This window comes from Mandrillus leucophaeus, unplaced genomic scaffold (genome assembly GCF_000951045.1).
Source record: "Mandrillus leucophaeus isolate KB7577 unplaced genomic scaffold, Mleu.le_1.0 Scaffold560, whole genome shotgun sequence".
In the NCBI taxonomy this organism is placed as follows: domain Eukaryota; kingdom Metazoa; phylum Chordata; class Mammalia; order Primates; family Cercopithecidae; genus Mandrillus; species Mandrillus leucophaeus.
In genome coordinates, this window is record NW_012106031.1 from 377,914 (window position 1) to 404,684 (window position 26,771).

Sequence of the window (26,771 nt, forward strand, 5' to 3'; positions counted from 1 at the left end):
TATGGGATCTCCATTGGATGTTATTTGTTTCTTTTCTCTTGCTGCTTTTAGGATCCTGTCTTTATTCTTGACCTTTGGGAGTTCGATTATTAAATGCCTTGAGGTAGTCTTTAGGTTAAATCTGCTTGTTGTTCAAAACCTTCTTGTACATGAATATTTATATCTTTCTCCAGGTTTGGAAAAATCTCTGTTATTATCTCTTTGAATAAACTTTCTACTCTTATCTCTTTCTGTACCTCCTTTTTAATTCTTAATTACTCTTACATTTGCCCGTTTATGCCTGGGCATGGTGGCTCATGCCTGTAATCCCAGTACTTCAGAAGGCCAAGATGGGAAGATTGCTTGCACGTAGGAGTTTGACAGCAGCCTGGGCAATAAAGTGTGACCCCTTCTTTACAAAAAAAATTAAAATTAGCTGGGCATGGTGACACATGCTTATAGTCCCAGCTACTCAGGAGGCTGAGACAGGAGGATCTCTTGAGCCCAGGAGGTTGAGGCTGCAGTAAGCTCTGATTGTGCCACTATACTGTAGCCTGGGTGACAGAGGGAGACTCTGTCTGGAAAAAAAGAAAAGCTTTCCCCTTTTGAGGCTATTTTCTAGTTCTTGTAGGCATAGTTTATTCTCTTTCATTCTTTTTTTGTTATTGCTCCCTCTGACTATTTTTTGTGCCACTGTACTCCAGCCTGGGCAACAGAGGGAGACCCTATCTGGAAAAAAAGAAAAAAATTTCCCCTTTTGAGGCTATTTTCTAGTTCTTGTAGGCATGGTTTATTCTCTTTTATTCTTTTTGTTGTTGTTGTTCCCTCTGACTATTTTTAAATAGCCTATCTTCAAGCTCACTAATTCTTTCTTTTGCTTCGTCGATTCTGATATTAAGAGACACTGATGCATTCTTCAGTATGTCAGTTGCATTTTTCTGCTCTAGAATTTGTGCTTCATTCTTTTTATTGATTTCAATCTCCTTGTTAAGTTGATCTAGATAGATTTCTAAATTCGGTCTCTCTGTTATCTTGAATTTTTCTGAGTTTCTTCAGCTATTTTGAGTTCTCTGTGTTAAAGGTCCCTTATCTTTCAGGCCAGGATTGGTTCCTGGTGCCTTAATTTAGTTTGTGTATGGAGGTCCTGTTTTCCTGGATGGTTTGGAATCCTGTGGATGTTCCACAGAGTCTGTACATTCAAGAGTTAGGTATTTATTGTAGCCTTCACTTCTGTGCTTTGTTTGTACCTGTCATCCTTGGGAAGGCTTTCCAGGTAATACAAGGTACTTGGGTGTTGTGATCCAAGCTGCATCCGTATTAGGGGCCACTTCAAGCCCAGTAACACTATGATTTATGCAGACTTGTAGGGGCACTGCCTTTATGGTCTTGGATAAGATCTGGAAGCATTCTCTACATTACCAGGCAAAAACTCTTGTTCCCTTTCATTCCTTTCTCCCAAACAAATGGGGTCTCTCTCTGTTTTGAGTCACCTGGAGCAGGGGGTGGGGTGACACAGTCACCATGTTGCTACCAGTACTGGAACTGCACTGGGTGAGACCTGAAGCCAGCACAGCACTGGGTCATGCCCAAGACCCACTGTAATTGCTACCTGACTCCTGCCTGTTTGCTCAAGTCACCTGAGCTTTATCATCAGCAGGTGGTGAAGCCAGCCAAGCTTGTGTCCTTTCCTCAAGGGCTCTAAGTGGGTCCAAAGATGTCTGTTAAACAAGGAGTGGAGTCAAAACCTTAGAAATCTACCTAGTGCCCTATTCTACGGCTAAACTGGCACTCAAGCCACGAGACAAAGTCTTTCCCGCTCTTCCCTCTCCTTTCCACAGGTAAAGAGCCTCTCTCCCTGGCCACCACTACCACAGGCCCACAGGAAGGACTGCCGGGCTACTGCTGATGTTGGCGGAAGGCCCAAGTTTCCTTCAGTCAGATTGTGGTGAATGCTGCCAGGCCTGGGACTTACCCTGCAGGGCAGTGGGCTCCTCTCTGGCCCGCAGCAGGTCTAGAAGTGCCATCCAAGAGGCAAGACCTGGCATTGGAAGCTGTAAGAATGTGCTTGGTGCTCTACCCCACTGTGTTTGAGATGATACCTAAGGTGTGAGACAAAGTCCCCTTAACTTTCTCTTTGTTTTTCTCAAGCAGAAGGAGTCTCTCCCCACAGCCACCACTACAACTGGAAATGTGCTAGGTCTCACCTGAGGTTAGCATGTCTGAATCTGACCCAGGGCCCACAGCGTACTACCTGGGTATCACTGCTGGTTATTCAGGGACCATAGGCTATTAAGTCAGCAGGTGATGAAGCCTGCCAGGACTGGGTCCTCCCTTTCAAGGCAGTGGGTTTTTTTTTTTTTTGGCCCAGGTTGTGTTTAGAAATGTCATTCAGGAGGTAGGGCCTATAATAGGGGTCTAATGACTGCCCAGTGCTCTATCCTACTGTGGCTGAGCTGGTATCCAAGAGGCAAGACAATGTTCTCTTTACCGTTTGTCTCCTCTCCTCAAGCAGAAGGATGGAGTCACTTTTGTTGCTGCAAGCTGTCCTGGCTGGGGTGCAGAAGGGGTGTTGCAGGCACTCCTGTAGCCTCCCTCTTTCATGTCTCTCTAGGTTGCTGAAACTCAAGTTCTGACTGCTGGAATGGGCAATTCCCCTCTGGCTGTGACTGGTCTAAATGCTCCCTTCCTGGGTGGACATTGGCTGAGTTCATCCTGGTTTTGCTTTCTGCTGTGACAGGGCAGCAGTGAGTTTACTGCAAAGTACCGCAATCACAGTGCTTTCTTTCTCCTCCAAGCATACTCTGTGTACCATGTGGCCACTGCCGGGGGATGGGAAAGGACTGGTCTTGATGATTCAAGACTGTGTTTTCTACACTTTTCAGTACCTCTTGCAGTGATAGGAAGTTAAAACTGGGTACTGTGATTGCTCACCTGATTTTTGGTTCTTATGAAGGTGATTTTTGTGTGTGTAAATAGTTGTTAAATTTGGTGTTCCTGCTGGCAGGGGGGCACAATTTGTAGAGGCTTCTAGTCATTTATTTTAATAGTTTTTGTTGCATTACATAGGATTTTCTACATACAAGATGATGTAATTTGCAAATTAAGATTGTTTTACTTCTTTCTATCCCATCTGAATGCCCCTTTTATTTCATTTATTTCATTGTATTGGCTAAGACCTCTGGTGTAATATTGAAGCCAACAATAGAGTGGACCTCTTCATCTTATTTCTGATCTTTGGAAGAAAGTCTTCAGTCGTCATTTTTTTTTTTTTTTTTTTTTACCTCAAAGAAGAATCTATCATAACTTTTTTTTTTGAAGACTAATTTCCTTTTTATTTAAGAGTTTTTCTCTTTTGTTTACATACACAGATAATGTGCTGATTAGAAGGCTCACTTGTGCAGTGTGGAGGATAACCAGTGCCTTACAAAATGGGATTTGGGAGTGACCTGAAGAATTCACATGAAGCAGTGTTAAAATTGCAAGACTGGGAATTACGGTTACTGGAAACAGTAAAGAAATTTATGGCCCTGAGAATAAAAAGTGATAAAGAATATGCATCTACTTTACAGAACCTTTGTAATCAAGTTGATAAGGAAAGTACTGTCCAAATGAATTATGTCAGCAATGTATCCAAGGTAAGAAGAATAATTTCATTATTTGCTATTTATAGCATTATAATTGTCCTTAAAATGCAATAGCTCATACTGTTGAATGATCATACTCAAGTCAGCATTCTTAAGCAGTGATTCCACAATTTTACAGAGTATGAGAATCTCATGGAGAAGTTTTTCAAAATTATACATTTTGGAGTGGCTGGGCATGGTGGCTCATGCCTGTAATCCTAGCACTTTGGAAGGCTGAGGCGGGAGCATCACTTTAGCCTAGGAGTTTGAGACCAGCCTGGGGAAAGTGGTGAAACCCTGTCTGTACAAAAAATATGAAAATTAGCTGGGCATGGTAGCATGTGACTGTCATCCTAGCTCCTTGGGAGGTTGAGGTGGGAGGATTGTTTGAGCCTGTTAGATCAAGGCTGCAGTGAGCCGTGGGTGACAGTGAGACCCTGTCTCAAAAAAACAGAACAAAAAATTGGGGAGCTGTACCTCTCTGATATTCTGACTTGATGGGTCAGGTTTGAGAACCATTGTTACAAATTTGGTTTCTTTTATTAACTCTTCTGGCTTTGGGTCATTTGAACCCTGCTATTTTTCCCTTTAGAACAAACTTTAGTTATAAACCACTCCCTGAATTCTTCTGTGAATCATTAGTGTTGTGAATCATATGGAATATTTTAGCATGTAGCTGTTATTTGCTATCATTTCAGTACAAAAATATTAGTATATTGTTGAGTTAGTCACTCTTAAAACATCCATTGGATGAATAATGTATTTTTTAAATCCAAGATTATTCTGTCATATAAAAATAAGGGCCAGAATTGTACTGTTAATTGTTCTTTGAAAACACTGAAGAAGAAATGTTAAACTCTTAATAGTTCTTGGATTCTTACTCTGTTACTTCCAATGTCTTATTTAAATATCATATTTCACTATATTTATTCAAAGTTAAAAATAAATCTTTTTAACTTTAGAATGTTAAAAAAAAATTAATCTTCTTTCACTTTTGGGTCTTAGGATTTGAGTAAATTTTAGAGGAAAACTCTGTTACCTGTGGAGCCTGTGTATATAGTGTGTTTGATCAAGTAAAGATTTGTGATTTTGTTAAGTCCACTAATGTTAATATATTTAACTTCCTTTCTGGGCCAGTATCTAGTCTGAAGGTAGAGCTGCCAGAGATGGCCACAAACAATACAGGACATCATCTGAATTTGCATGTAGTATTTTGGATGAACATATATTAAAAATTATTTGTTACTTATCTGAAATTCAAATTTAATTGGATATCCTTTTTTTTATTTGGCAGTTTCGTCTGTGGGTATAAGCCTGCTATTATGTTAATGGGAATAGATAGGGAAATTGATAGGAAAAGTACTTTTGGCATTTTAAGAGTCACATTTTATTTAATTCTTGTTTTTGGTAAGCTACCTGGTGTCTCTGAGTCCAAAGGCTTTCTACTTCGTTTATACCTCTTGTTTTCTTTTCTTTCTTCCTTTCTTTTTTTTTTTTTTGAGATGCAGTCTCACTTTCTTGCCCAGGCTGGAGTACAGTGGTGCAATGTTAGCTCACTACAACTGCTGCCTCCTGGGTTCAGGTGATTCTTGTATCTCAGCCTCATGAGTAGCTGGGATTACAGGTCTGTACTACTACACCTGGCTAAGTTTTGTATTTTTAGTGCAGATGGAGTTTCACTGTGTTGGCTAGGCTGATCTTGAACTCCTGAGCTCAAATGATCTACCTGCCTTGGTCTCCTGAGCTTTACCAGAGTCATCTGACCTCATAAATCTTGACCTCCCTTTTGCAGGACACTTAGGTTTTAACTTTTCCTTGTGTGCTGATTAGTTACCACTTACCTGCTTTTCATTTTCTTACATTCTGTTGACATGTCTTACTTGCCGTTGTCACATAGTTTCTATTTTCTTTGTTATTGCTAATTTATACATTAAATTAACAGTTGAACAATGGTTGAGAACTCACAGAAAATCAAGGAGTATGTCAGCTTTTCCTCCTTTTTTTTTCTTTTAGGATCTTGCTCTGGCATCTAGGCTGGAGTGCAGTGGCACAGTCATCTGTCCTCATTGCAGCCTTGACCTCCCAGGCTCAAGCAATCTTTCCACCTCAGCTTTCTAGGGAGCTGGGATTATAGGCATGTGCAACCATAACTGGCTACTTTTATTTTTTATTTTATAGAAACGGGGTCTCAATATGTTGCCCAGGCTGACCTTGAACTTCTGGACTCAAGTAATCCTCCCACCTTGGCCTTCCAAAACTCTGGGATTATAAGCATGAGCCACTGTGACCAGCCATTCTTTCCTCTTAACACAGAAATACTATGATTTATTCTACCTATAAGTAAAGTCTACCTTTTTTAAAGAGGATTGTGCTTTTCATGTTATATCTTTAAAAAATCTTTGCCTGATGCAAAGTTAGAGTTTTGCCTGTGTTATCATCTGGAAATTTTGCACTTTTAAGTTTTGTATGTAGGTCTATGATTTATTTTGTATATGTGGCAAGCTATGGATTGAAGTTCTTTTTTTTTTTTTTTGCTTCTGGATATCCATTTGTTCTAACATCATTTGTTGAAAATGCTAAGCTTTCTCCATTGAATTGCCTTTCATCTTTGTTTAAAATCAGTTGACCGTAATGCGAGTCTATTTTTATACTCTTTATTCTGTTCCATTCATATTTTTGTCTATCATGACACCAGTAACACATTTAATTATTTGGTCCTTGATAATAATATCAAAGTAGTCATCCCTTATTCATGGGAGATAGGTTCTAATATCCCCAGTAGATGTCTGAAGCTGTGGAAAGTACTGAACGTCCATTGTTGTCAATCAGAATATATTTCTGTTCATGCCTTCCACCCACACGTTTAATTGCTTTTCCGTCTTAACTAAGCACTTATCATGCACTATGCATATATAACTTTTGCAGTTTGAAGTGCAACATCAAAAATTCAAAGGCACAAATTTCCTTTTCCTTCTTTTTCACAGTTGCTTGCATAGAAGATTCATTCTTACTATAGCTCTTAGCAACCTCAGCATATGGTTTTTTTCTTTCCTTAAATTGAGAACTTTCATCCCTTCACCCAAAGGAGACACTTTCTGGCTTCTTTTTGGCATATCCAAATTATCAGCATCACTATCCTTGCAGTTTGGGGCCATTATTAAGTTAAATAAAGGTTCCTTAAACATAAGCACTGCTATAGCAAGACAGTTGATCTAATAACTGAGATGGCTACTAAGTGAGTAATATTCAAGTAGCATATAGAGCATGGATACACTAGACAAAGAGATGATTCATATCCTGGGCAGGACAGAGTGGGGAGGCTAGGTATTTCATCATACTACTCGGGGCGGTGTCACCTTAAAACTTACGAATTGTTTATTTCTGGAATTTTCCATTGTTGGACTACGTGCAATTGAAACTGCAGGAAGCAAAACAACAGATTAAGGGGTACTACTGAACTTATTGTTTTTCTTAATTATTTTGGCTTTTCTAAATCCTGTGCATCTCCTTATGAATTTTAGGAGCATCTTACCAATTTTTATTTTTTTTTTAAAGGCTACTGGGATTTTGTTTGGAGTTATATTGAAAGTATAGATAAATTTGGGGAAAATCTATATCTTAACAGTATTGGGTCTTTCAGTAAGTGAAAATGGTGTACATTTTAAATTGTTAAAAAATAATTAAACTTTTATTTTAGATTCTGGGGATACACATACAGGTTTGTTTCCTGGGTTATTATGTGATGCTGAGGTTTATGATATGAATGACCCCATTACCAAAGTAGTGAGCATAATACCCAATAATTTTTCAGCCTTTTCCTCCATCCTTCCCTCTCTCCTCTAATATTCTGCACTGCCCATTGTTTCCATCTTTATATCCTTGTGTACCCAATGTTTAGCTGCCACTTATAAGTGAGAACATGGAGTATTAATTTTTTTTTGTTCCTTTGTTAATTTGCTTAGGATAATGGCTTCCAGCTGCATACATGTTGCTGCAAAGGGCATGATTTCATTCTTTTTTATGCCCATGTAGTATTCTATGGTGCATATATACTGCATTTTCTTCATCTCATCCACCATTGATAGGCAATGAGGTTGATTCCATGTCTTTGCTACTGTAAATAGTGCTATGATGAACATACAAATGTAGGTGTCTGTTTGGTAGAACTATTTATTTTCTTTTGGCTATATACCCACTAATGGGACTGCTAGGTCTAATGGTAGTTCTGTTTTAATTTCTTTGAGAAATCTCCAAGTGCTTTCTCTAGTGGCTGAACTAATTTACATTTCCACCAACAGTGTATAAATGTTCCCGTCTCTCCACAACCTCATGAGCATGTGTTGTTTTTTTGACTTTTTAATTATAGCCATTCTTACTGGTGTGAGATGGTATTTCATTGTGGTCTTGATTTGCATTTATCTGATAATTAATGATGTTGAGCATTTTATCGTGTGTTTGTTGGCCACTTGTATGTCTTCCTTTGAGAAGTATCTGTTAATGTCCTGTGCCCACTTTTTAATGTTTTTTTTTTTTCTTGATGATTTGTTTAAGTTCTGTATAGAACATTAGTCCTTTGTTGGATGCATGGTTTATGATTATTTTCTCCCATTCTGTAGGTTGTCTGTTTACTCTGTTGATGTTACTTTTGTTATATAGAAACTCTTTAGTTTGATTGAGTCCCACTTGTGAATTTTCATTTTCGTTGCAATTGCTTTTGAGAATTTAGTAATAAATTTCTTCCCACAGCTGATACCTAGAATGGTGTTTCCCAGGTTTTCTTCTAGGATTCTTATAGTTTGAGGTCTTACATTTAAATCTTTAATCCATTCTGAATTCATTTTTGTACAGGGTGAAAGTTAGGGGACATGTTTCATTCTTCTGCATATAAAGCTAGCCCACTATCCCAGCACCATTTATTGAATAGGGAGTTCTTTCCCTGTTGCTTATTTTTGATGAAAGATCAGATGGCTGTAGGTGTGCGTTTTGTTTTTGTTTTTGTTTTTGTTTTTTTCTGTGTTTTCTAATCTGCTCCATTGGTCTATGTGTCTGGTTTTATACCACTACCATGCTGTTTTGGTTATTGTAGCTTTAGAGTATAATTTGAACTTGGGTAATGTCAAGCCACTAGCTTTGTTCTTATTACTTAGGACTGCTTTGGCTCTTTGGGTGACTTTTTGGTTGCATATGAATTTTATAATAGTTTTTTCCCAGTTCTATGAGAAATGACAGTAGTTTGATAGGAATAGTGTTGAATCTGTGGATTACTTTGGGCAGTATGGGCATTTAATGATATCGATTCTTTCAGACCATAAGCACAGAATGTGTTTCGATTTTTTTGTGTCATCTATGATTTCTTTCAGCAGTGTCATGTAGTGCTTCTTGTAGGGATCTTTTACTTTCTTGGTTAAATGTATCCCTAGGTGTTTTATTTTATTTTTTTGTTTCTATTGTAAATGGCATTGCATTCTTGATTTGGCTATCAGCTTGAATGTTATTGGTGTATAGAATTGGTACTGATTTTTCTAATTGATTGTGTATCCTGATTCTTTACTGAAGTCGTTTATCAGTTTCAGGAGCCTTTTGGTGAAGTACTTAGGGTTTTGTAAGTATAGACACATGTCATCCATGAAGAGAGATAGTTTGACTTCTTTTCCTATTTGGGTGCCTTTTATTTTTTTCTCTTGCCTGATTGTTGTGGCTAGGACTTCAGTACTGTATTGGTTTGGAGTGGTGAGAGTGTGCATCCTTGTCTTATTCCAGTTCTCAAGGGGAATAGCTCAAGCATTTGTCCTTCAGTATGATGTGGGCTGTGTGTTTGTCATAGATGGCTGTTACTATTTTGAGTTATATTCCTTCCATGCCTAGTTTATTGAGGATTTTTATTGTGAAGCAATGATGGATTTTATCAAACGCTTTTTCAGCAGCAATTGAGATTATTATATGGTTTTGTTTCTAATTGTGTTCATTGGACAAATTACAGTTATTGATTTGTATATGTTGAACAAACCTTGCATTGCAGGAATGAAGCCTATTGGATCATGGTGAATTAATTTTTTGATGTGCTGCTTGATTCGGTTTGCTATTAATAGTATTTCATTGAGGATTTTTGTGTTTATGTTCATCATGGATATTGACCTGTAGTTTTCTGCTTTTGTTGTGTCTTTGCCAAGTTTTGGTATCAGTGTGATGCTGGCTTTTTAGAATGAATTAGGTAGGATTCCCTGCTACTTGATTTTTTGGAATAGTTTCTGTAGAATTGGTACTACCTCTTTGTACATCTAGTAGAATTTGGCTGTGAATTCATTTAGTCTGGTTTTCTTTTTTTTTTTTTTTAATTTACTAGGTTTTTATTACTTATTCAATTTGGAGCTGGGTATTGGTCTTTTCAGGGTTTCAGTTTCTTCCTTGATATGGTTTGGCTATGTCCCCACCTAAATCTCATCTTGAATTGTAACTTCCAAATTTCCCACGTGTTGTGGGAGGTGATTGATAATGGGAGTGGGTCTTTCCTGTGCTGTTCTCGTGATAGTGAATGAGTCTCATGAGATCCGATGGTTTTAAAAATGGGAATTTTCCTGCACAAGCTCTCTTTTGCCTGCCACCATCCACATAAGATGTGATTTGCTTCTCCTTGCCTTCCACCATGTTTGTGAGGCCTCCCCACCCATGTGGAACTGTAAGTCCAGTTAAATCTCTTTCTTGTGTTAATTGGCCAGTCTCAGGTATCAGCAGCATGAAAACAGACTAATACAGTGAATTGGTGCCAGTAGAGTGGGGCATTGCTAAAAAGATACCTGAAAATGTGGTAATGACTTTGGAACTGGGTAACAGGCAGAGGTTGGAACAGCTTGGAAGGCTCAGAAGAAGATAGGAAAATGTGGGAAAGTTTGGAACTTCCTAGAGACTTGTTGAATGGCTTTGACAAGAATACTGTTAGTGATATGAACGATAAGGTCCAGGCTAAGGTGGTCTCAGATGGAGATGAGGAACTTGTTGTGAACCGGAGCAAAGGTGACTCTTGTTATGTTGCAGCAAAGAGACTGGTGGAATTTTGCCACTACCCTAGAGATTTATTGAAATTTGAACTTGAGAGAGATGATTTAGGGTATCTGGCAGAAGAAATTTCTAAGAAGCAAAACATTCAAGAAGTGACTTGGGTGCTGTTAAAGGCATTCAGTTTTATAAGGGAAGCAGAGCATAAAAGTGTGGAAAATTTGCAACCTGACAATGTGATAGAAAAGAAAATCCCATTTTCTGAAAGAAATTCAAGAAATTTACAAGTAACAAGGAATTAAATGTTAATCACCAAGACAATGGTGAAATGTCTCCAGGGAATGTCAGAGGTCTTCGTGGCAGCCCCTCCCATCACAGGCCTGGAGGCCTAGGAAGAAAACATGGTATTGTGGGCCAGGCTCAGGGTCCTTGTGTTATGTGCAGTCTAAGGACTTGGTGCCCTGTATCCTAGCCACTCCAGTCATGACTAAAAGGGGCCAAGGTACAGCTTGGGCCATGGCTTCAGTGGGTGCAAACTCCAAGCCATGGCAGCTTCCATGTGGTGCTGAGCCTGACAGTGCATAGAAGTCAAGAATTGAGGTTTGGGAACCTCCTCCTAGATTTCTGAGGATGTATGGAAATATCTGGATGTCCCAGCAGAACTTTGCCACAGGGGTGGGGCTCTCCTGGAGAACCTCTGCTAGTGCAATGTGGAAGGGAAAGGTGGGGTCAGAGCCCCTACACAGAGTCCCTACTGGGGCACCGCCTGGTGGAGCTGTGAGAAGAGAGCCACTGTCTTCCAGACCCCAGAATGGTAGAGCCACTGACAACCTGCACCATGTACCTGGAAAAGCTGCAGACACTCAACAACAGCCTGTGAAAGCAGCTGAAAGGGAGGCTGTACCCTGCAAAGCCACAGGGGCAGAGCTGCCCAAGACCATGGGAACCCACCTCTTTCACCAGCGTGACCTGGATGCAAGACATGGAGTCAAAGGAGATCATTTTGGAGCTTTGAGATTTGACTGCCCCACTGGATTTCAGACTTGATGGGGCCCGTAGCCCCTTTGTTTTGGCCAGTGTGTCCCTTTTGGAATGGCTGTATTTACTTAATACCAGTACTCCCACTGTATCTAGGAAGTAACTAAGCTGCTTTTGATTTTACAGGTTCATAGGTGGAAGGGATTTGCCTTGTCTCAGATGAGACATTGGATTGTGAACTTTTGAGTTTATGCTGAAATGAGTTAAGACTTTGGGGGATTGTTGGGAAGGCATGATTGGTTTTGAAATGTGAGGACATGAGATTTGGGAGGTGTCCAGGGTGGAATGATGTGGTTTACCTGTGTCCCAACCAAAATCTCATATTGCATTGTAACGCCCACAATTCCCATGTGTTGTGGGAGGAACCCGGTGGGAGGTTATTGAATTATGAGGGCAGGTCTTTCCTGTGCTGTTCTCGTGATCGTGAATGAGTCTCATAAGATCTGATGATTGTAAAAACGGGAATTTTCCTGCACAAGCTTTCTTTTTGCTTGTTGCCATCCACATAAGATGTGATTTGCTTCTCCTTGCTTTCCACCATGTTTGTGAGGCCTCCCCAGCCATGTGGAAGTGTAAGTCCAGTTAAACCTCTTTCTTTTGTAAATTGGCCTGTCTCGGGTATGTCTTTATCAGCAGTGTGAAAACAGACTAATACATTCCTCATTCAATCTTGAGAAGTTGTGTGTTTCCAGGAATTTGTCCCTTTCCTGTAGATTTTCTAGTTTGTTTGCATAGAGGTGTTCATAATAGTCTCTGAGGATCTTTTGTTTTTCTGTGGATCGGTTGTGACGTCACCTTGGTGATTTCTTATTGTGCTTATTTTGCATCTTTTGTCTTTTTCTTTGTTGGTCTAGCTAGTGGTCTATCAACCTGTTTACCCTTTCAAAGATCAAAGTTTTTGTTTTGTTGTTTGTATGGATGATTGAATATCAATTTCATTTAGTTATTATTTGGCTTTAGTTACTTCTTTTGCTATCTTTAGGGTTAGTTTCTTCTTGTTTTTCTTGATCTTCTAGGTATAGTGTTAGATCCTGAATTTGAGATCTTTCTGCCTTTTTGGGGTGGTGTTTAGTGCTATATACTTTTCTCTGAACACTGCTCTTGTTGCATCCCAGAGATTCTGGTATGCTATTTCTCTATTTTTATTTATTTCAAATAATTTTTTGATTTCTGCCTTAATTTCATTGTTTACCAACAAGTCATTCTGGAGCAAGTTGTATAATTTCCATGTAATTGTGTGGTTTTGAGAGATCTTGGTATTGATTTCTCCTTTTATTTCACTGTGGTCCAGGAGTGTTGTTGGTATGATTTAGATTTTTTTTTTTAATTTACTGGGACTTGTTTCATGGCCAAGCATGTGGTTGATGTTAGATTATGTTCCATGTCAGATGAGAATAATGTGTATTCTATGTATGATACCCGGAATATTTTGTAGATTTCTGTTAGATCCAGTTGGTCAAGTGTTGAATTTCAGGTCAGAATTTCTTTGTTAGTTTTCTGTCTCAGTGATCTGTCTGATGCTATCAGTGGGGTGTTGTGTGACTGTCTGTTTCTTTTTGTAGGTCTAGATGTACTTGTTTTGTGAATCTAGGTGCTTCAATGTTGGGTGCATATATTAAGTATAAGTTAAGTCTTGTTGATTTAAATTCTTTATCATTATTATCATTATTACTTCTTTGTCCATTTTTTTTTGTTGGTCCAACATTTGTTTTACCTGATATAAGAATAGCTTCACTACTCTTTTTGTTTTCTGTTTGTGTGATCTTTCTCTAACCCTTTACTCTGTGCCTATGGGTGTCAACATGTAAGAATGGGTTTCTTGAAGACAGCAGATGGTTGGGTTTCTTTTTTTAATCCAACTTGCAACTCTGTGCCTTTTAAGTGGGGTAGTTAGGCAATTTACATTCAATATTAATATGTGAGATTTTGATCCGATTGTGAAGTCATTAGATGATGGCTTTGTACTTTGTTTTGTGTGGTTCCTTTATAGGACCTGTGTGCATGTTTTTGTGGTAGCAGTTATTTTCGTTGTTGTTGTTTCCTTGTTTAAAACTCCCTTAAGGATCTCTTGTGAGGCTGGTCTAGTGGTATTGAATTCCCTTAGCACTTGCTTGTCCGGAAAATATTTTATTCCTCCTTCACTTATGATGCTTAGTCTAGTGAGATGTGAAATTCTTGATTGGAATTTCTTTTCTTAAAGATGGCTGAAAGTATGCCCCTAACCTCTCCTGGCTTATAAGATTTCTGCTAAGAAGTCCACTGTTAGCCTAACAGAGTTCCCTTTGCACATATGATCTGACCTTTTTCTCAGCTGCCTTTAAGATTTTTTTCTTTAGTTTTGACCTGGGACAGACTTATGACAATATGTCTTGTTGCTGTTCATTTTGTATAGCATCTCACAGGTTTTACCTGGATTTTTTTGTATGTGGCTATCTACCTCTTCAGCAAGATTAGGGAAACTTTTTTTGAATTATTCCTTCAAATATGTTTTCCAGGCTGTTTACTTTTTCTTCTCCTTTCTCAGGAATGACAGTAACTCGTAGGTTTGGTTGCTTTACCTAATCCAGTATTCCTCAGAGAGTGTTTATTTTAAAACATTCTTTTTTATTTATTTTTGTCTGACTGTGTTAGTTCTGAAGATATGTATTTAGACTCTGAAGTTTCCTCTGAAGCTTTCAGTTGTCTTTTGAAAAAGCTCCTTAAGTGAGTTTTTCTTTTCTTTTTTTCTTTTTTATTATTATTATACTTTTAGTTCTAGGGTACATGTACATAACGTGCAGGTTTGTTACATATGTATACTTGTGCCATGTTGGTGTGCTGCACCCATCAACTCGTCAGCACCCATCAACTCGTCATTTACCTCAGGTATAACTCCCAATGCAATCCCTCCCTCCTCCCCGCTCCCCATGATAGGCCCTGGTGTATGATGTTCCCCTTCCCGAGTCCAAGTGATCTAATTGTTCAGTTCCCACCTATGAGTGAGAACATGCGGTATTTGGTTTTCTGTTCTTGCGATAGTTTGCTGAGAATGATGGTTTCCAGCTGCATCCATGTCCCTACAAAGGACAACTCCGTAAGCTCTGATTGATTTCTCTTTAAGATGCTTATGTATTCCTTCATTGCCTGGATTGCTTTTGAAGTTTCTTTGTATTTAATTTCATCCTTGTCTTGGATCTTGTTAATCTTTCTTGTAATACATGCTTTTCCATGCTTTGAATTTTTTGTTTTGCTTTGTTTTTTAGACAGGTTCTTGCTCTGTCACCCAGGCTGGTGTGCAGTGGCATGATCACAGCTCTCTGCAGCCTTGATCTTCTGGGCTTAAGTAATCCTCCTACCTTAGCCTCCTGAGTAGCTGGGACTACAAGTGTGGACCACCATGCCTGGCTAATTTTTGTATATTTTGTAGAGATGGGATATTGCCATGTTGCCCAGGCTGTTCTCAAACTTCTGGGCTCAAGTGATCTTCCTGCCTTGGCATCCCAAAATGCTACAATTACAGGTGTGAGCCACCATGCCAAGCCTGTGCTTTAAATTCATTATCTGTCATTTCTGAGTTTCTAGTTTGGTTATAGACCATTGCTAGAGAGCTGATATGATCCTTTGGTGGTGTCACTACATTCGGATTTTTCATGGTGCCAGAATTCTTGTGCTGGTTCCTTCTTATCTGGAGGTGCTGGCACACTTCTAATTTTTGTAATTATTTTTGTTCAGGTAGGAATTTTTCTTTTTTCTTTCTTTTCTTGTGATATTATTATTTTTTTTTTTATTTCTCTTTTCCTTTCCCCTCCTACCTAGGTAGTGTAACTGTAGAGAATGTTCAGTAATGTCTTTTTGGCTCTGCTGTATGGACTTCTGTTGGTGGGTTTTATACTGGGCTTTTGTATTGGGCTTTCTTTATATATAAGCCAGTACATAGTGCTTATAGGTAAGAAGTGACTGTGGCTAACACAGCTGGGTGTGTATACTTGATCCTTGCTTACTGAGAGAAGCTCTCTGTTGCCTCAGGCAATTGATTGATCCGTGGAGTGCACAGTGGTCTGAGTTCCCTGCTCAGCTCTCTGGGCTGGTGAGCAAGATGTATGGGGCTGGACTGGCCAGGCCTGCTACAGGTCCCCCAGTGGCAGGCAAAAGCACCAGCACTGAGGGAGAATCCAATGGGTGTCCACCAAGTGCTCAGAGGTGTGCCTAGGAAACCTCCTCAGCCCCAAGTTCTTTGCCTATGGAGGGAGAGTGGGCCAAACTCCTAATCCAGGAGAGTGGATACTCCAGATGCCTGGACATGGAGTGTACTGCAGCACCACAGTTTCTGCACAGGAATGGTGGGGCAGGTCAGGTGTCTGATTCAGAAGAGTAGGTGCTCCCAATGGAGATCTGCATTGGTGTCGAGCAGAGAGGGCCTAGCTGCAATACAGTCTCTTCATAGGAAGGGTTGGATACTCAGTTTGCTGACCTAGGTGAGCAGGTGTTTCAGCTGTCTGGAGCTCTGCCTGGGGGTGAAGAAGAGAGGGCCCTCCTTTATGTGTATCTTTGCACAGAAAGGGTAGAGTGGCTCATGCTTCCAATCTGGGCTTGCAGGTTCTTTGCCTGGAGACCTGCCCTGGTGAGGAGCAGAGAGGGCCCTGTTGCCCCATGATCTGTGCATAGGAAGAGTGGGTGGGTCAGGCTGCTTTTCCAGGTGAGCAGGTGCTCCAAGTGCCTGGAGATCTGCCTGGCCATGGAATGGAGAGGGCCCTTCTGCCCCACGATCTATGTCCAGGACGGGTAGGGCATCCTAGGCTGCTGAACCAGGCAAGTGGGTGCTCTGAATGCCTGGAGATCTGCCTAGGTGTGAAGTAGAGAGGGCCTCCCTGCATCAAGATCTGTGAATGGGAAGGGTGGGGCAGGTCACACTGCTGATCCAAGTGAGTGGATGTTCCAGATGCCTAGAGATCTGCCTGGGTATGGAGTGGACTGGGCCCCAAAATACCATGTTGTATGCTCAAGAAAGGTGGGCCAGCTCAGGCTGTGGAACCAGGCAAGTGGGTGCTCTGAATGCCTGGAGATATGGTGGGGCATGGATTGGAGAAGGCCCTGCTGCACCATGTTCTATGCTCAGGAAAGTTGGGGTGGCTTAGGATGCTGGTCCAGGCAAGTGGGTGCTTCGAATGCCTAGAGGTCTGCCTGGGGTTGAGTTGGAGAAGGCCCTGCTGTGCTACAGTCTCAGGGGAGCTGGCTGGGACACTCAATAATGGCACTCAGACTGCTTCCATGTAACTAAGCATGACCTGCTTGCAAGTCTTACAGTTTGGGAGAAACTGCAGCTTATAACAGCTTTCTTCCTGCCCCAGGCCTGTGACAGGGGAGAGCATAGTTCTAGTACCTGTTGCTGAGGTGCTTTCCATAATTCTGGCTCTGGAGGCCCCTACCCTGCTCCAAAGCAAGCACTCCAGTCTCCGGCCCAAGAGTAAAATTCCTGTTTGGTCATGCTGCTGGGTCACCAAAGAATAACTGTCATTGTATGCATCTGCATTAAAAATGGCATCCTGCTCTTAGTCCTCCTTCTGGGACAATGCCTACACCTTTTTCTGGTGTCTTTCCCTCTCAGCATCTCCAACCCTCTCTCCAAGTTAGCCCCAGAGCTTGGGAGAAACAGTGTTCTCCCTTGTCTTAGGTTGCTCAGATCGCCAGTGGAAAGGTGAGTCACAGAGAGAGGCTCTCGGCCTCTTTTCCGTACTGGGGCTTCACTCACTTGTATCAGCTGAATGTTGTCACGGGACTGTTTGCCTGCGTTCTCCTCCATGGGATCTGGGGTCGCCTTCATGATTCCAGTGGATTTTCATTTTCCTTCTTGAATTAAAGCTCACAGAGTTGATTTTTATGTACTGTTTTGCTATTTCCAAATGACTGAGACATACTAAAAGTCTCTAATCCACCATCTTGGAAGCATAAAAAGTCTTTGAGTTTTTTTGAACAGTGTTTTATAGTTTTCAGTATATAGGTCTTTCAGATTTATGTATAGGTACTTAATATTTTTGATGCTCTTGTAAATGATATTTTTTCTAAATTTCAGTTTTCAATTATTCATTGCTATTATATGTTAATCTTGTATCCTAAACTTTGAGGAAAACATCTATTTGTAGCTTTTTATTGATTTTGTTGTATTGTCTACATAGATAATCATGTTGTCTGTAAACAAAGACAGTTTTGCTTCTTTTTTTGTAATCTGGATGCCTTTCATTTATTCTTGCCTTTTTTCAAAATAGGCTTGAACTTACAACACAAAGTAGAATAGAAATATTGACAGCAGATATCCCTCTCTTGTTCCTAATTTTATGAGAAATGCATTTAGTTTTTCGTGATTTTGTATAATGGTAGCTATGGGTTTTTAATACCTTTATAAGCTTGTAGGAATTCCTTTCTATTCTTACTTAGCTAAGAGTTTTTTTTAATGAGTAGACATTGGATTTTTTTCAAGTGATTTGTCTTTGCTGAGATGATTGTTTTTCTTTTTTCAATTGAGTATGTGGAATTGCATTTATTGATTTTTCAAATGTTGAAAGAATTATGGTTTCCTGGGATAAACTTCACTTAGTCTTTATGTATTACAATTTTCTTATATTTGATTTATTAATAATTTGCTACATTTTTTTTTGGATAATTTTTGCATCAGTGTTCTCCTAAGAGATACTGGTCTGCAGCTTCCTTTTCTTGCAATGTGTTCTGGTTTTGGTATTAGAGTAATATTTGTCTCATAGAGTGAGCTGGGAAGTATTTTCTTTTAACTTTCTGGAGAATTTTGTGTAGAATTGGTGTTATCTCTTACTTAATAAGATCAGTAGAATTCATCAGTGAAGCCGTCTGGGCCTAGAGTAATTTTTCTAAGAAGGTTTTTATCTGTTAATTTTTAAAGTCAGTGTAGGGCTATTCAGGTTTTTTATCTTCTTGAGTAAACCTTAGTGGGTTATACCTTTTAAAGGATTTGTCTATTTTTGTTTAAGTCATCAAATGTATTAGCAGGTTGTGGTTGTTTTGCCTTATTATCCTTTTAATATGTGGGGAATCTGTAGGGATGTTATAGCTCTCATTTCTGATATTGTTTGTATTTTCTCTTTTTTTCCTGATCAGTCTCACTAGAGGTTTATCAATTTTACTGATATTATCTGAGAACTGTCTGTTGATATCCTTGATTTTTTCCTATGTGTTTTCTATTGCATTGATTTCTGTTTTAAAAATATTGATATTTCTCCCACTTAATTTGGGTTTCATTTGCTCTTTTTTCTCCCTAGTTTATTAAGATGAAAGCTGAGATCATTGATTTAAGACCTTTCTTCTTTTGTAATACAAGCTTATACTATTCTAAATTTTCCCTGAGTATTATTTTAGCTGCATTCCAGAAATTTTTATAGACTTATTTTAATTTTATTTTCAGTTCAGAATACATTTAAATTTCCCTTTTGATTTTTTTTTTTGATCCGTGTGTTCTTTCAAAGTCTGTTACTTAATTTTCAAATATATATATATATATAGCCTTGGATCTTTTTGTTACTGATTTTACATTTAATTTCATTGTTTTTCAAGAACCTATTTTGTATCAGTTGAATGTTAAAAAATTTATGAATACTTGTTTCATGGCCCAGAAAATAGTTTGTCTTGGTAAATATTGCATGTGCAGTTGCTAAGAAGTATGTATTCTGCTGTTGTTGGTTAGAGTGTTCTGTAGATGATAGTAAAGTGAAGATGGTTGATAGTGGTGTTTAAGTCTTCTATTTCTGTATCAGTCAGGGTTTTCCAGAGAAAGAGAACCAATAGGAGATATATATATATACACATATATATATATGTATATATATGATTCATCATGGAAGTCTTGAAGACACACGATATGCTGTCTGCAAGCTGGACAAATAGGAAAGACAGCGCTGTAATTCATTCTGAGTCTAAAGGCCCGAAAACCAGAGGTGCCTCCTGTGTAAATCCCAGAATAAGAAGGCCCAAAAACCTAGAGTTCTGATGCTTGAGGGCAGGAGGAGAAGAATATCTATTCCAGAAGAGAGAGAGTGAATTTGCCCTTCCTCCTCCTCTTTGTTCTATTAGGCTGTCAATAGATTAGATGATGCTTCTCATCGAATCTTCTGGTGGGTCTTCTTTAGTCAATTGTCTGATTCAAACGCTAATCTCTTCTGGAAACACCCTCAAAGACACACACAAATGTGTTTCACCAGCTAGTCAAGTTGATGCATAAAATTAAACATCACATTTTCTTTACTCATTTTTGTCTACCTGTCCCATCAGTTGAGAGAGGGATGCTGAAAACTCCCACTGTAACTGTGAACTTGCCTGTTTCTCCTTGCAATTTATTAAACCATTTTTCTTATATTTGAATCTCTGTTATTAGATGCATAAATGTTTAGAATTGTTATATCTTCTTGACAAATAAATTAACTTGTTTATTGGGTGGGAAATGTTTGGGATTTTTATGTTCTCCTTATTAATTAGGCTCTTTATCATTGAGAAATTACCTTAACTCTGGTAATATTCTTTGTTAGGAAATCTAATCTGTCTGATACTAATATAACCACTCTGGGTTTCATTTGGCTAATGTTAGCATGGTACGCCTTTTTTCATCATGTATTTGGTATATTTGAAGTGGGTTTTTGTAAGTAACATATAGTAGAGTCTTGCTTTGTTTCCTAATATGACAATCTCTGCTGTTTAGTTTGTGTGTTTATACTCTTTCATTTAATGTGATTATTGATATGATTAGGTTTAAATTTATCATCTTACCATTTGTTTTCTCCTTATCCTGTCTGCTCTTTTTATGTTCTTATTTTCCTTTCCCCTCTTTCTTTTGGATTAAGCATTTAAAAAATGTGTCTATTTTTAATCTCCTTTATTGAATTATTACCTATAAATGTTCATTGTGTTATTTTAGTGGTTGAATTAAGGTCTATAGTATACATCTATAACTTACTGTAAGTATATATTTTAGTGAAATGTAGAACCTCATCTATAATAATATTCTTGCAAGAGTATACTTCAGTTTCTCCCACCCGTTCCTTGTGTTATTATTGTTACAACTTTTAATTATATGTGAGTTATAAATCCCACAATACATTATTATTTTTGCTGATTATCTTCTGAATAATTTAAATAATAAGTACATAAGTCTTTATATTTGCTCATTGAGTTACAGTGTATGGTACTCTTCATTTCTTTATGTAGATCCAGGTTTCTAGCTTGTATCATTTTCTTTCTGCTTGAAGAACTTCCTTTCACATTTTTTATAGTGCAAGTCTATTAAAAAAATTTTTTTTTAGGTTTGAAAGTGTAAAAATGTCTTTATGTTGTCCTTTGTTTTTGAAAGCAATTTTTACATGTATAAAATTCCTGTTTGGCAATTTTTTTACATATTTTAAAGATGTTGCTGTATTATCATCTAACTTGCGTTGTTTCTGATGAAAAATTTGTGCCTAATGTTTTTCCTCTGGCTGTACTTAAGGTTTTCCCTTTGTTACTGATGTTAGGCAATTTGTTATGCACCTTTATGTAGTTTTCCCTACATTATTTGTGCTAGGGGCTTATTGACCTTTTTAAACCCGTGGGCTACTCCAGTTTTCATCAGTTTTGGAAAATTTTCAGACATTATTTTTAAAAATTGTTTTTTAGTTCTCCATCTTCCTTTTATCTTCTTTGAGGACCCTGATTACACATGGATTTAGCTGTTTAAAGTTGTCCTACAGTTTACTATGCTGCATTTTTCTTTCTTTTGTTTCATTGTGGTTAGTTTTTATTATTGTCTTCTACTTCACTCATCTTACTTTTATTCAGTGTCTAATCTGTTGTTAATTTTATCCACTGTATTTTTCAGCTCAGATATTTTTATTTCCAACTTCCTTTAGTAACCCTATTAATAAGATTAACTTTGATTCTTTCCCTGACCACTTATTTTCAGCAGTGTCTCTTCTTCCCTCACTCCTCCTTTTCTGGCAACAATACTTCCTTTCTTGCCAATATTTAAATTTAAATTACGCCTGTGTACCATTCCTTCATCTTCTTGTACCTGCCAAAACCCAATTCTTCCTTTCGCTCCACACCCATACTTTAGGGTGGAACAATTGGAGAGAATAAACAGAAATCAAGTAGTTGGGTCATTTCCATGTTAAAGATGAACAAGTCATAAATATCTCTAGTTGTTGGATTTGAATCACTTTTATACTTTGTATTTCTTGACTTAATATATTTATTCTTTCCTCTGGTTTTGTGAATATATGCAATATATTCAGGAAAGGGGTCCCCAGTTCAGACCCCAAGGGAGGGTTATTGGATCTCACGCAAGAAATAATTCAGGACAGGTCCACAGTGCAAAACGAAAGCAGATTTATTAAGAAAGTAAAGTGGTAAAAGTATAGCTACTCCATAGACAGAGTAGGGCGTTTCTGAAAGTAAGAGGAGAAATGTGTTCACCCTAGGTACAATACTTGTTTATATACAGGATAAAAAAAGATCATGGGGAGATGTGCTCTGCTACAAGGGTTTGTGATAAAGGATTACTTTTCTTAATTACTATATTTTGCAAGAATTGATGTTATTATCTTTAAAGCAAAATTAAGAATGCTTCTGTTCTCCAGATATCATCTGGGTATCAGGGCACTCCTAAGTCTGGATCTGTTTAGTAAACTTTATTAATCTGTTCCCTTAACCATAAACATCTAGAGGCTAGCAATACCTAACTTTCTGGGAATGCAGCTCAGCAAGTCGCAGCCTCATTTTTCCTAGCCGTCACTCAAGATGGAGTAACTCTGGTTCGAATGCCTCTGTTATTTATAGTTATTTTGAAGTTTGTACGTTCTGTCTTTAATCCTGAGGGCATGTTTCTTGTTGGTTTTCTTTTTTTTTTGTTTGTTTGTTTGTGTTCCTATTGGAGGAAATATTAGGAGATGGAGACCTAGGTAACTGTCTTTTTTCCCCTACTACCTGGTGTCTATTTTTTCATCATTCTTTGAGCACTTGTTTACTTTTTGACATAATAAGATATTCCAGTCTCATCTTGAATATTGCTTTCTACATTCCTAGAATAAACCCTTTTTCCTAGGAGTCCTGGTTTCTTTTAGTGTAGAAAATAACTGAACATTCAACCAATTTACTATGTATGGAATTTTAGGTTTCACAGTATTTACAATTACAAATAATGCTACAGTGGATAACTTTGAATAGATGTATTTTTGTAACATGGATGTCTTCATGGTGAATTTTTGGAAATGAGATTTCCAGGCCAAAATGTTAAATGTACCTGTTATATCATATATTTTTGTTATATATTACCAGTATAAATATCTATAAATTTCCTCTGTGGATCTTGTATCATTTTGCATATTTGGCAGAAACACAGGAGGATGTCAGCTTCTACTTAATCTGGGTAACAGTTTGTTCTCAGACTTTTGTATTTTTGTTATTCTGATAGGTAAGACATTATATCTAGAGTGCTTTTATTTTATATTTCTCTAAAAAGAGTGAAATTAAACATCTTTCATATGTTTAACAGCTATCGTATTGTTAGGAACTGTTTTCTGTGCTGAAGATGAATTTTACTTTGTGTCTTCTTATTTATGTAAAATTATATCTGTCTGCATACAGTCAACTTCTGAAATAGTACAATGATAAATATAATCTTCAAATGATGCAAGGTATTTTAAAAGGAAGTATTGCCTTACCTTTTAAACATGAAGTGAATTGAAATATTGGTGATGTTACATATACCATATAGGAATAAGAAGTAATGAAACATGCTTTTTGATGAATCAGTCTTATTATTTAGTAGTCACATAATACATACGTAATGTAACTTGAGCCTGTACAACTAGGGTTTCAACTATATATATTTTTAAAGCAGTAATGTTTAAGCCTGGCTATAGAGCCACTTCTGCTATACCACTGGATTTGAAAACATTGAAATCTTGGTTGAAATCATTTCAACATTTAAAAACTTGGTTAATGAGAGGATCACTTGAGGCCACAAATTCAAGACCAGCCTGGGTAACATAGCAAGACCCTATCATAACTAATTAACTAACTACACACACACACATACACACACACACACCCCCCACAGATATATACACATATGCTTTAATCTATTAAAAAAAACATGAGTTTGTTCCCACACAGTTGACATATTAGGAATGATTTGAGCTTAACATTAATTTTGCATTTGTTTATGTCTGAAACCTGAAGAAGCACTAGGTGAATGCAGAAAACTAGAACTAGTTGAACCATGCTGCAGAGGAATACATAGTAGACACACACTTCAGTCCTTAACTGGCTACCTTCGTTTACCTTTTTGTTGTGAGCCACACTCATCCACATGTGGCATTTCAACTTTCTGTCAAATTTTGGATAACTCTCCCCTTTACAGAATTCACAAGTTGCAACCTTTCTGAAATCTCCTTTGATAAGCAAACTTCAGGTCTTTTCAAAATGAAGTGCCATGTTAATATGGTAGTCATGTGCTTCTTAACATTTAATATCTGTAAAACTATGCAAAGTTTTTTCTATTAGGTTTCTGTTTTTAAAAAATGTGTCCCTGATTAGTTTCTTGAGTATCATGCCTTTAACCCCATTTATCCATAAGCCCTGTGGTTTTTATTTTGCAATTTTTGTACAATCTCATGGTTATCAGGCACAAAAATATTTTCTTACGGTACAACTTACACATTAGAATTAGTTGTGGAGCTTTAAAGTACTGATGTATAGACCCCATCCAAAGCCTGTTAAATAAGAGCCAAGAATTGGTATTTTTAAAAAGCTTGCAGTTGTTGGGCAGGGCATGATGGCTCACTCCTGTAATCTCAGCCCTCTGGGAGGCTGAGGTGGGCAGATCACTTGAACGCAGGAGTTTGAGATCAGCCTGGGCAACGTGGCAAAATCCCATCTCTACCCAAAATAAGAGAAAAGTAGCTGAGCATGGTGGCCTGGTCCTGTAGTCCCAGCTACTTGGGAAGCTGAGGTGGAAGGATCACTTTAGCCCAGGAGGCAGAGGTTAGGAGGATCTCTGCAGTTAGCAGAGATTGTGCCACTGCACTGCATCCTGGGCAACAGAGCAAGACACTGTCTCAAAAGAAAAAAAAAAAAAGAAAAAGCTTGCAGTTGCTGCTTATTGCAGCCAGAGTTGTGAACTGCTAGTCCAGGGAAACCGTGAAGCTTTGAAGAAAATGAAGAGAAACTCTTATGAGTGGGAAGTATCTAAAATTTCTTTTGAACTTGCAATTGAATCTTTGAAAACTTCAACTTTAGGAGAATTTAAGGAATTGTCTTCTGGATTTCTGTATTCCATAAAGACATAGAGACTCTGAAAACATTCTTCTTATGTCATGGGCAAACTCACAATAAAAACTGTTGTTTCACAGAACCATTTATTTTGAGTTATTGTGTAGTGTACAAACTATGCATTCTTCATGGAATTTTTATGTTGCATTTTAAAAAAATTAAAGCAAGAAGAAAGCAAACAAGTAGTTGGAGGTGTAGTCTGCAGTGAAAAGCTATTTATAACAAGTATTATTTAGGTATTTTTCAAGCTTGAGTCATCTTGTTGATTTATTTTCAATGTTTTAGTATAATTATAGCTCTAGTAGTGGTTTGTTCTTTAATCCAGTGTTGTAGAATAAATACTTTTGGTATAATAAACTCAGAACACTGAAATTACTACCTGTTTATGGAATACTGATTTACCTCACTACACAGCTGTTAGTTCAAATTTAGAGGGCAAGAAAGGACTAATATGCATTTCTAAAAGATACATATTTTCCCCTTATGTGTAGTTTTCTCTTTTTCAAAAGTTGCATGCAGAGTTTTCTTTCTTTATATCATGTATTAATCTTAGTATAACTGGTACTATTTACCTCTGTAGGCTTCCTAAGCATAAAATAGGCATTGTAGGGTTTATGTTAATTATTTTAGAAGCCTGAGATGCTATTTAATGTATGCAACTGATCTCTTTTTTGGGGTAGATGAGAATAAAATTTCTGTAAATTGAATTATTATTCCTCCTTTTTATTATGAAATAGGTGATGTGTTTATTTCTAGGAACCATTTTATTTTTGGTCACAAAACAACACTGCCAAAGAATCACATTTAAGAATTCAGAAAATTGGCCATATGTGGTAGCTTCTGCCTGTAATATTAGCACTTTGGGAGACCAAGGTGGGTGGATTGCTTGAGCCCAGGAGTTCTAGACCAGCCTGGGCATCATGGTGAAACCCCATCTCTACAAAAAAATACAAAAAGAAAATTAACTGGGCATGGTGGTGTGCGGTGTGTGCCTGTGGTTCCAGCTACTTGGGATGCTGAGGTGGGAGAATCACCTGAGTCTGGGAGGTCAAGGCTTCTGTGAGCCATGATTGTGCCACAGCACTCTAGCCTGGGTGACAGAGCAAGACTGTCTCCAAAAAAAAAAGATAAAGAAAAAGAATAAATCTTTTGAAATCACATTTTACATTTCAGGTAAAAGCAATGTTTTTAATAATATTAATATACAACTAAGAATTCTGAAAAATGTTCTAAAATTTAAAAATCTCCAATTAATAATTTGTTTTCCTGGGGCATTGGAAAATGTGTGCTGTCTTTTTCACTGTGTTAAAGTTGTCCTGTTTCTAATTATCCAGTGAGATATTGGGGCTGGTTAAATAAGATGATGATTTTATTTAATTGTTCCGTTGAGGGAGATATGAGGGACGGGTCATTATTTTAGTTAGAAAGGCAGTTACAATGAGAGGCCTCTTTCATTTTCATATCCGTAGCTTCTCATAGAGCATGTCATATCAAGAGTGACTCGCTAATCTTGCCCTCAAAGGACTTCTCTTTAGATGTACTCATACAACAAAGTAGGTAGCCTAAAGGAGTAGATAGCTTTTCCTTATGGCTCTTCACTTCTAATTTAATGATTAAGTACTAAATACAGATTAAAGATTACTATGTGATTTGTAACCAGTTTAAAAATATTCTCCTTAGTTTAATCTAGTTAGTTATTCTTTTTTATTTTTAGTAACAGGGCCTAGCTCTGTCGCTTAGGCTGGAGTGCAGTGGTGTGCTCATAGCTCACTGTAGCCTTTAACTTCTGGGCTTAAGTGATCTTACCTCAGCCTCCTGAGTAGCAGGGACTGCAGG

The 26,771-nt window shown here is 38.0% G+C and overlaps 1 protein-coding gene across 1 annotated transcript in view; it reads left to right on the forward strand.

The window, feature by feature from the left end:
• Positions 1-26,771, forward strand: part of FER (fer (fps/fes related) tyrosine kinase) — a 498,838-nt gene that overhangs the window by 51,949 nt on the left and 420,118 nt on the right. The window contains exon 3 of the mRNA XM_011998204.1: positions 3,348-3,614. Coding sequence (XP_011853594.1) covers positions 3,408-3,614 — 207 coding nt within the window. The 5' untranslated portion in view covers positions 3,348-3,407. The remainder of the gene's footprint in view (positions 1-3,347; positions 3,615-26,771) is intronic.